Source organism: Crinia signifera, chromosome 6 (assembly GCF_055691185.1).
Source record: "Crinia signifera chromosome 6, ASM5569118v1, whole genome shotgun sequence".
Lineage (NCBI taxonomy): Eukaryota > Metazoa > Chordata > Amphibia > Anura > Myobatrachidae > Crinia > Crinia signifera.
The window spans coordinates 24,016,180-24,027,959 of NC_139222.1; the positions used below are offsets into that span (position 1 = coordinate 24,016,180).

At 44.4% G+C, this 11,780-nt stretch overlaps 1 protein-coding gene across 1 annotated transcript in view; it reads right to left on the reverse strand.

The window, feature by feature from the left end:
- Positions 1-4,481: 4,481 nt before the first annotated feature.
- Positions 4,482-11,780, reverse strand: part of LOC146010151 (uncharacterized) — a 43,160-nt gene continuing 35,861 nt past the window's right edge. Inside the window, 1 exon segment of the mRNA XM_083151109.1 lies at positions 4,482-11,780. Within this exon segment, the coding sequence (XP_083007235.1) occupies positions 11,621-11,780 (160 nt within the window). The 3' untranslated portion in view covers positions 4,482-11,620.

An 11,780-nucleotide genomic window follows, 5' to 3' on the forward strand; every position in this document is an offset into this window, starting at 1 on the left:
AATGTATTACTGAGTTGAAAGAAGTTGATTCTGGTGCATGGTTTTTAAATGGGACCAGAAAAACTTTTCACATTCACATGAAAAAATTTCTAACCCCCAGGGGTTTTGTCCAAAAAATGAAAATTTCAAAAGTTCCTGTTATTCTGCTTTAAACTATAGGTAGACATCCGAAATGTATTACTGAGTTGAAAGAAGTTGATTCTGCTGCATGGTTTTTAAATGGGACCAGAAAAACTTTTCACATTCACATGAAAAAATTTCTAAGCCCCGGGTGTTTTGTCAAAAAAATGAAAATTTCAAAAGTTCCTGTTTTTCTGCTTTAAACTCTAGGTACACATCCAAAATGTATTACTGAGTTGAAAGAAGTTGATTCTGGTGCATGGTTTTGAAACCGCAGTCAGAAAAAAAATCACATCCATATCAACATTTTTCTAACCCCCAGACTTGTCGTTTTGGTCAAAAAATGAAAATTCTAAAAGTTCCGGTTTTTCCGGTAATTAGGATCAGGACCCTCTTTGTTTCTTTTGGCAAATAATACTGCACAGATGAGGGTGCGCTACCAGTGACACTAGTAAGATATAGGACTGGGGGACAGAAAAGAGTGTCCTGTGCTGGTGCACCTAAGAAACAAATGAACTCATAATACGTAACATTTAATGGTTTATTTTAAAATAGTTGTGAAATAAAACCAAACATATACGACATATAACAAACACAATTTAAAAGGGGAAAATACCCCCCACTCAGTGTGAACCCCTTCCACAATATCCCTCTTGTAGCTTTCTGTATGCACTGTGCGCAACTTAAATCAATATGTGGGAATAAACACTGTTCCTCCCGATAGTATGATACTCTATTCGCCGTTACAAAGTCCTAGCCGTGAAGCTATTCAGGCTGGACAAATATATATATATTTTTTTTTAAATTCCGTATTTTTTATTGAAGTTTTTGCATGAACATAAACGATAAACACCCCGTACATATATGTGGGCAGTTAGAGCATCAGTGTAAAATTGCAAAAGAAAATACAGCATAAAGATATCCATTCTTGTGTAACGAAGCAAGGTTTACATTTCACATGTGTGTGTATTATCTCCATAGAGCCAACGTGGTAGTTCATGCACCAAAGGTGCCATTTGGGCGCGACGGTACAAAAGCATTATATAGTATGCATTGACACAATAATTGTAAACCGAGGTAGCAGTGGCGTAACTATAGCACCGCAGCCCCCGCGACCGCCGCAATCCCCCACAGTCTTTACCTGTCTTCAGTACATGCTGGTCCCGGCTCCCTTCTTCTGCTATGAGGACCACCACAAAATGTCCGCCCCCATTTAGCAGACAGTTCTCTGAAACTGTCTGCTGTATGGGGGCGGACATTTTGTGGTGGTCCTCATAGCAGAAGAAGAGAGCCGGGACCAGCGCGTACTGAACGTAGGTAAGACGTGGGTGATGGGGGGGTTTGCATGGGGGTTGGTGCGGGGGGGTGGGTGGGTGCCCTCCCTTTAACGGCAGGGGGCAGCGCCCAAAACGTAGTTATGCCACTGCGAGGTAGCCAGCATGGTCTTATTTAGTAGGGATCCCTTATTATATCTTGCTGTAACCATATTGATCTATACTAGTAATAAGAAGGGTATGCCCAACTACCCAAAATAAAAATAATACAATAATTCCCAAAACAACCCTACCTCAAAACCCCCCACCCTGTATAGCCTACCCCCAACTTTAGGTATACCTGGAGCCCATAACTGACTAACCCCTACACCAAATCTATATCCTAACTATATTACCTAATTAACCCACCCCCCAACCCATTAACAGTGGGACAATAAACGAATGGCCCTAAGCTACGCGGAGCATGACCCAGCCCCACCTCCGCAAATATAGATGTGTAGCAAATGTGTCATTTGTAAGTATGTCATATATTAAACAAGCATCGACATAGTCATAAAAACAAAATATATACGTAAGGATACATCAGTGTATATCAGAAGCATCATGAAAGTAAGAAAATAAAAACAAACAGGACCGAGAGAAATGAGAGACCATCTTGAGCCTCCTTACACTGTGTGGATTTACTCTGGCCAGTTCTGCATTCCCAGAAAGGATCTATAGGTAGCATATGAAAGAACTTCAGGTACCCACGTACCCGCTGGGGCAGGATTAAAACGTGAAGGATAGACGCATCGTCCATAGAAAAGAACAACAATTAGCATAACTGGATATATATGCAGGAGAATATCACTATTAAAAATAATAAGGGGAAAGAAAATGATAAAAGGGCTTGTCAGACTACAACATGACATCAAGCATCAGTCCGGCCAGCGTTCAGGACCGAGAGCGGGTCGCATCATAGTTATAAGGGCAAATCCAGGTTCCAGAGGAAATTCAGAAGGATAACCAAGCAGGGCAAAACATGATCTCCATAATAGTTGAGCCAGAAGCAGGAGAATTGGATGTTTTTCAGAGCGAACCCCAGCATCTTCGTGTGTAGGTTCAGAGCACCCGACACTTCCAGAGCCAGGTAGGTCCCCGCCGGGATCCCCAACCAGCAGGAGAGCAGACTCAAGTGCCACAGGACACTCAAATATACGGCACAGAGGTGGGATCTCGTAGTTTACAGCAATATACTCCCCAGGTGCAATCAAAGTAGGGGAAATATCCCCCTGTATGCCCTCCAGCTTCTTGACAAGCCTGTCAGAGGAGGCGTAGATGGCCATCAGGATTTGTTGTGGAGAGGTGTCCATTGTGGAGGAGAGGACAGCCACAGGCACGTTGAAGGGTAGATATGCTGCAGGAGGTACGTATATATAGGATAGTCAAACAGCACGTGGCCAGGAGGACCGCGCAATGGCTGTAGCTGCACCCCGGACCCCGAAGCAGACTTATCGCAACTCTATGGGCCTTATTCTGGTCTGTGCGGCTGGAGCCGATTATGCGGCCAGGGCCGTGCGTCCTAAACCCCGCCTTCTGTATGGATCGCTCACTCCGTCCGAATGCGGTAAGCCGCTGACCGCACGGAGCACGAGTGTATTTCTCATGTATACACCTCCTCCATCTCTGGGAACCTCCCCCATCATTCGGTCGCAGAACATCGAATGCAGGACCGAGTGGTCAGGCAGCTCCCGCGAGCTCAGACCACTCGGGCATTTCTCCATGCAAAAGCAGGGATCTGGGCGAGCAGCTGACATCCGGCAATGTCATATGTCCGAACGCCCATGAAACGCGGGGCGTATGTATATGTTAATGAGGCCAAACAGCCCTTTACGCCCCTCTCCTCCCCCTGTTCGTAGTGTAAACAATTCATGCGGAATTTGGATGTATGTCCCTTTCGCACATGCGCAGATATGCCTCTGCACATGCGCAAACACAAAACATCGGCGGAACAAACGCACACGGACATATCCACACCAACCAGAATAAGGGCCTATGTGTGGTAGAAGGAGGATATAAAGGATATATCTCTGGGCGCTTGGGTGTGAGTGTGTTTGGCCTAGCAGCAGTCAAATAAAAGGGATAGTCAGTCCCAATACAATAGAAACAAAATTAGGAAGAGGCGTGACTGCGCTGCACTGAGAAAGGCAATATTTACATATAAAATGGATCAGGTGTGTGAAAAATTGTAAAATGTAATGACACAATTTGAAGCATAATATATAACAATAGTAAAAAATATATAAAAAAATACAAAGTAACCAGACAGTTAAAATAGATAATAGTCACCCACAAATTGTCCAGAGTTAAGTCCACAGGGTGTATGATCTTGTTTATTTTGCCCAAACTTTTTTAGGTATGCCCGGTACCAATGGTGGAATGAATTTAGCCTTGTGTAAGGATCACCTTTTATTTATATTCCAATTTGATGGAGGGAATATTCACAAAAGTCGACTTGTATGTCCACACCACGATTTTTTCAGTCAGGCTTTTTAGGAGGTGGCGTGCCTCCAGATGGAGAATTTGCCTTGCGGTGGAGAGGAATGGATATGGGTCCTTTAGGAGTTCACTCCAAAATAGGCAGGTGAGTATCCAAAAATGAGGTGGAGATGGAATTCCTTTTTCTTGGATAAGGAAAAACGGGCAGTCCTCTGGTAAGGGTGAAATTGTTTAAAAGTGTTCTGTGGTGTTCAATCACAAAATCTGAACTCCTCGCTGCACTCTGTCTGTCTATCTGTAGTCTGACTACATGATTGATTTTTAAGTGCATTGTATTCAGAATATTTTCTAGAGGTCAGATCATACCCATTATCTGTATTCCTATAGATCATGGTACTATTGCTAGTGAATATCTCTTGCAATGATTTAACCTATTTATTTTGTTTAGGTACGTACTCATGGTGTTATTTAACCGTCACACATGTTCTTTTTGTTCTCTCTCTCTAGCTGTATCTGGAGTATATTAGTCTATACCGATATTTATCACTAATATTCTGAGATATTAGAATATTAGTGATAAATATCGGTATAGACCAATATACTCCAGATACAGCTAGATAGAAAGAGACACCTCCCGTGACCAAGCTATTTGCGAAACGTACGTTGGGGCTGCCGGATCACGTGGTGCACCGACGTGACCGGCTTCCAGCAGCCGAGGAAGACGCAGGAGCTACTTTACCACACAGACGGATTGACTTATGCTACTCACCACGGCGCCTCACACACGCCGCTGAGGTAACCACTGGACCTGTCCACCGGCTTTCTGTACTACCAATACTAAATCCGTGCTGTGTTCCCTGTCATATGGCACTAGCTATCCCAACTATGGGCTGCCACTGACATTACGTAATCTAGGATAGGACATAGCTTATCACCTGTTCCTATTGCCTATTCTCAACAGCGCTGTACTTATATCAATCCTCCTTATCTTTGAATAACAGTATAGATATTAGCTTATATTTTTGCTACTTATCTACACCATTTTTTTCTATTTACTGCCATTCAATTTACCTTCCAAACCTGCGTGGAGACAGAAACGGTTCCCCTCATGGTACCAAATGACCTATGATTTAAAAAAAAACTCAAAAATTACCTACATATTGGTATTGAAATAAAAATAAGAATCACTATCTGTTTACACTGAGGGAATACCATCTCCTATCATTACTTTATATTTTTGCAAATAGCCGTTTTAAGAGAACTATTCAAGCTACTAGGATTTCATATATATCTTTTAATGTATACCTATTAAAAATTGTTCTTAAATTCAGCATTAACCCATTTATTATGGTTCTGTGATTGAAGAGTGCCCCCAAAAAGTGTTTTTCTTTTTTTCCTTACCTTCCTTGGTCCTAGCAAACCCAGTGAGAGAGTAACAGATCCCACATTATGGGGCTCATGTGGAGGGGGACGGGAGTTGTGTCTAAGTACCGGATGCCAAATGGGATCCATAAAGCTGCATGGTGCTGGGCTCGTGAGCTGCCACTACCACGGAACGTGGTCGGCTCGGCAATCCCAGCACATGCACCTCCTACATAGGTGTCCGGGGTGTGACAAGAGGCGCAGAGTCATAGTGATGGCCCAAATATCAGTATACACCACACACATTACAGTACAGGGTCACACAGTGTATTTATTACATATATATTACAGAGAGGCTGTTATAGATAACATAAAGCACAGTTACAACAATGCGGCTATATAATTACTCAGTAATACATATACCAGCTGCTTTCCCATATACAGTCAGACTAGGAGACATGGAGTCTTATTGCACACTGATCGCTCATGTCACTGTAATCATGGGATTACATCAGAGCAGCAATAGAACTGGAACATCAGCATAACTGACATATGCATTCAGCCAATCAGATGTGGCCGCCGGCATTACATTGTAACTTGCACCAAGGGTGGAGATGGTACTAAGAGGTTACACTTTGCACTAATTAGGAGTCCATGTCAACACTGACACCAAAACACGTAGACATGAGTTTTTCACCTTTTACCTCAACATTTTGACCCTGTTAAACTTTCCTATGTTGACCTTTGGTGTAGACTTTTTGACTGGCTCTCTAGACACTGTCTATCTGATAATCCCCACTCGATGGATGATAGAGGAATTTAGTATCGACGCTTCTTCATGTAGTTTAGCTAATTGAAAACAGAAATTTGGTACTCATCGATAATTAAATTTCTCTGATTCCACAGGGGACACTGCAGTCTTCATATATTGGGGATAGAGTGTTGATTGAAGGAGTCGGCACCTTAAAATTCTTACAGTGTGGCAGGCTCTTCCCCCTCTATCCCCCGCTCAGACCTCAGTCTTAGGAAACTGTGCCCAAGAGGAGAAAGTAGACCAGGGAACCTCCAGAGTAGGAGGAGCAGGAGAACACAGTACATGACCCAGCTAGAAGAAGCCTAGAGTCACAACACCCAAGGCATTCAGGACACACCAGGAAGAGCAGTGCTGGGTGGGCTTGCAGTGTCCCCTGTGGAATCTGAGAAATTGAATCATCGACGAGTACCAAATTCCTGTCTTCTCTCTCATCCACCAGGGGACACTAAAGTCTTCATACATTTGGGACGAACCAAAGCTACCCCCATGGATGGGAGATCACTGTGCATCCTGTACCACCGCTCGGCCAAACCGGGACGTGGAGGCTGCAAATGGTGTCAAACCTGTAAACTCATAGAAAGGTGTGTGAATAATACAAAATGGCTCTCTACACTAAGTCATGCCCCGTACGCAGCAGCCCATGAAAGCCGCACTGATTGAGTAGACGGAGCTGAAATAACCAATGAAAACCTTTGAGAAGAGGTCAGGTAAGCATGTTTAATGGTCAGGCAAATCCAGCGCACCAGCGTCTGTTTTTAGAGGAAATCCATCCTCTCTTTGTTACATCATAGAAAACAAAAAGGGAATCTGACAAGGAAGTATTCTGTTCACATAGATAAGTAGAGCGCTTACCACATTCAAGGAGCAGGAACCCCCTGCCAAGGCCAGAACCACAATGGGTTGGTTGACGTTGGACACAGATACCACCTTCGGGAAGAAATCCAACCGGGTCCACAGTTCCGCCCTATCCTTGTAAAAGATCAGGTAAGGGGAACTGCTGGAAGAACACGGAGGTCAGAAAACCTTCTGGCCAAAGCCAGTACCAGCAAGATAACTGTGGAATGGCTCAAACATATCCACCGGAGGATAGGACCAAGTACAAATCCCATGGTTCTGTAGGAGCCACAAACAGTTGCTTAAGTCGTAAGACACCAATCAGAAACATTTGGACTTAAGGAAGTAGGGCCAGATGTCGGTGAAAGAAGTCTAACAGGGCCAAAACCTGGACCTACAGGGAACCCAACCTAAGCCCTGCTGAAAATCCAGCTTGAAGAAAGCATAGAAGTCAACACAGACTAAACACAGCTGTAGGCAGTCTGTGCTCATCACAGCAGGAGATATAGGATTTCCAGATCCTAGGGTAATGGGCCGAAGTAAAAGCCTTTCTTGTCCTAAGCATGGTAGGGATGACTGATGTCGGGATGCCTGGCCAACTCAGCAACATGGAATAAACAGCCACACCCTCAAACAAAGACACTGTGAATTGAGGTGAATGAATTAACCCTGTTGTAACAGGTCCTCCCTTAGAGGAAGACGCCAGGGGTTGTCTGCCAGAAGGAGACGCAGGTCCGAGTACCATGCCCTGTGTGGCCAGTTCGGAGCCACTAAGATGGCGAAAGCGGACTCTCTTTTGATCCCTTGGAGTAGCCTTGGAATCAGTGAAAAAGTGCAGGAAAAAAGGTAGATTAGACTGTAATTCCAAGGAATTGACAGGGCATGCCGTGCCTCAGCAGCCAGGGTCCTTAGTACAAGAACAGTATCTCTGAAGTCTGTGATTGAGTCTGGATGCCATCAAATTGGTCTGGGGAACCCCCAATCGGTGAGTTGGTTGTGAAAGATATGAGGGTGAAGCATTCTCATGGGTGGAGATCCTGTCGGCTGAAGAAATCCACCTCCCAATTGTCCTCCTGCCCCTGAAGCTGGTGTATAGCCTTAAGCTCCAGGATATTGATGGAGAGCTTGGTCTCATCTTGACCAGCAACCTTGGAATGGACGATCCACGACAAAAGTCCGAAAGGCTGGCATCCATCATCAATACCGTCCAGTCCCATATTCAAAACCTTCACCCTCTAAAAGGTTTGTGGAGTTTAGCCACCAGGGAGTGAGAGACGAGTATCCGGTACCAGCTTCACCAACCGGTGCATATGGAGAGGAGACCCTGTCCACTGGGCGGGAGATCTAGCTGGAAACTCCGGGAATGGAATTGGCCATATGGGAGAGCTTTAAAAAGGAAGCTACTATCTTCCCAAGGAGGCAAATGCAATGGTGTATTGACACCCTTTGGGGCAGCAACACCTGCCGAACCAAATACTGTAAGGAGAGAATCCTGTCCAGTGGCAGGAAAACCTTCTGTTCTACCGTGTTCAAAATCAATCCCAGGAACAGCGGTCTTTGGGACGGCAACAGCTGGGACTTTTGGAAGCTTATTATCCATCCATGTAAAAGAAAACGATATTCCCAAAAAGCATCTTGTAGTAGCTTTTCTCATGAAGATGCTGTGAGGAGCTCACCTAGGTATGAGATTATCGTAATCCCTTGTAGATGTAGCTCCGATACCATGCAGGCCATGACCGCAGCAATGACCGTCTAAAAGGATTTAATTTGGAATTTGCGGTAAGCAAGGTATGGGTTCAGTGTCTTGAGATTTAATATAGGCTATACCGCGCCGTCCAGTTTTGGTACCACATAAAACCTGGAATAAAAAACATAGGCCATGTTGTCCTAGGAAAACTGGTATATTATCACACTTGCCACTAACAGTGTTGGTATAGCCGTTATAATAACCGGTTTCTTTTACGTCAGAACCGTTGAGTCCTGTTGTAAAGAACCGGTTTGGATGCTGAAAGGCAAACTAACTTGTATCCATGAGAACCAATCTGCTGAACCCAGTTGTCCTTGCAATTTTGAAACCACATGGATTTGAAATCATGCAGACGGGTCCCCAATCTGAGGACTCCCACGTGGTTCGGAAGCCCGTAATGTCACTGGTTTGTCCGTGGACTTAATGTCTGATTGACAGACAGGATCCTCTGGGTCTGCCACTGAACTTAAAGAAACCCCCAAAAGGAAGGTCCAGTGAAGTTCTTTTGGGGCCGGTAGCAGCAGAAGGCAAAAAGGTTGACTTACCACCAGTCACCTTGGAGATGAGCTTGTCCAGGTCAGGCCCAAGAAGAGCGCCCCCCTGTGTAAGGAAGGGACTCTGTTCTTGCAACATTTTGATAGCTGAAAGCTTTCGATCAGGAGTCAATGAGGGACCCTCCCGTTCCTGTGAAGCTGGGAAGGTAACTGTGGTTTTATTGGATGCTTTATGCGAAGTAGAAAAGAGGGACTGTTCTATGGGACGCACATTAGTACATTTTCAATAAAACTTAACTTTTAATAAATGTATTCTCAAATTCCCTTTTAATATTCTGAGGGAAATAGCAGTGAAATAAAGAAGTTAAAATCACGGACACACACGAGAAACATATAACATACACACATGTATAGTGCTCAAAATGAGTAAAGAGGTGTATTTAAATCCACAACAATGTAGTACTGAAAAATATTGTGTCAATTATAGCACAACCTCTATAGAGTTACAGTTATTATTTGTAGCCTTAATTGGCTTGTATATATGGTGGCTTTTAAGTTAAGGAGATTACAGGAGGATTTATTGATGGACACCTTTCCGAACTTGAAATAAAAGTTTGTGCTTGAGCCGACACACTGGGATATTTTACCAGTATTGCTCTGGTTTCCCAGAGTCGACACACTGAGAGCCGACACACTGGAATATTTTACCAGTATCACTCTGGTTTCCCCTTTGTTGGGGCTCAGTCTCCCACTTATTGAAATAAAAGTTTGTGCTTGAGCCGACACACTGGGATATTTTTTACGAGTATTGCTCTGGTTTCCCAGAGTCGACACACTCAGAGCCGACACACTAGGATATTTTAGCAGTATCGTTCTGGTTTCCCCTTTGTTGGGGCTCAGTCTCCCACTTATTGAAATAAAAGTTTGTGCTTGAGCCGACACACTGGGATATTTTTTACGAGTATTGCTCTGGTTTCCCAGAGTCGACACACTCAGAGCCGACACACTAGGATATTTTAGCAGTATCGTTCTGGTTTCCCCTTTGTTGGGGCTCAGTCTCCCACTTGTTCGGGGAGGCTGGGCAGCTTTGTAAATTCCTAGATAGGTAATCAATTTTGCTGTGGATTTATTTATATAAATTAACAACAATCCAACAATATTTGGCTGCCACCTGGTGGTTCTTATCTAGCAACAAAACTTTCACATCAATATAATAGAATCTGGTTCAGGTTAATATAGTAATGAATTGCTCAGTAAATTAATCTTGGTAGTTAACCTGACAGTATAGGTGCAGTCTTTTTCCTATTACACTGCTGCCTAGCAATCTCCACAAACTACCTGCACCCTTAATGGGTATGCAGTATCGCCTCCTAACTGATCTCTACAGTGGGCTAAATCATGCTAACACATATTACAGTACTACAATCCTTTCCTACACGTGTTTCACTGAATAAAACAGCTTTCTCAAGGCCAAGCACAAGTTTAAAAAAGATACCAAAGGTAGAGGCTCAGGGTCAGTAACATTACAGTGACCACTTCCTTAGCCGCATGCCCTGACATTCCCAGGAGGCAGCAACAGGTATCTGACTCACTGTAACATGAGCTACAGAGAGCAGCACCAGCGTAATGCAGCTTCTCGGTGGTGCATGTTGGCTTCTGCCAGCACAAAAAAAAAACTGAGTTGCCTAGCTTGGAGGCGGGGTAGAGGAGGGGAGGAGCCTAGCTGACTGGGAGCAGAAGCATGAAGATTAACCTTACTGGTGCTGTTAGCCTTGTGGCCCCCGAAGAATAGAGTAAAGCTGAGGGGAAATGCTGCAGGTCAGCGGAGATCACGCCATGAGCACAGGATCTGGAATCTGTAGTGCGGGTAATGGCGCTTATCTGTAGGAGGACGCCAGCTCTGCATGGAGGAAGAGGCTGGGTAGTAGCACACACGTGGTGTACAGCGGCCTTACAGACTCCTCTGCCCGGCAAGCGCGCGGAACTGGCCGGGATACCACATGGCGAATGTGCACCCTTGTCTAGGTCTGGACACCTGGCGGTGTGGTATGGGCCGTGTACCAGTTACTCGCCGCGGCTGATCCTTGATTCGGAGGCAACCTGATCCTCCCCAGGGGTTCCCAAATTGCAGGCAGTTGGCTTCCTCCGTCTGCCTGTCCTTATTGTAAAATGTAAATGAATACAAAGAAAAGTATTAAAAACATAGTCTCCTAAGGAGACAAAGCCCAGGGATCCACCTACTCCAGGCACATTTCTAAGACAGAGGTCTGGGAGGGGGATAGAGGGGGAGGAGCCTGCCACACTGTAAGAACTGTAAAGTGTTGACTCCTATCACCACTCTATCCCCAATGTATGAAAACTGCAGTGTCCCCTGATGGATGAAGGAGAAATTATATCTTGTGTGTGTGAGTTTTCTGGTGTTTACAAACAGATGATTTACGTGTAAAACGTTTCCCACACTCAGAGCATATATATGGTTTCTCACCTGTGTGACTTCTTACGTGTTTTCTAAGAGATGATCTGTCTGTATAACATTTCCCACAGTCACGGCATGAAAATGGTTTCTCTCCTGTGTGATATCTCTGATGTGTAACAAGAGATGATTTCTGTTGAAAACATTTCCCACATTCAGAACATGAATATGGTTTCTCTCCTGT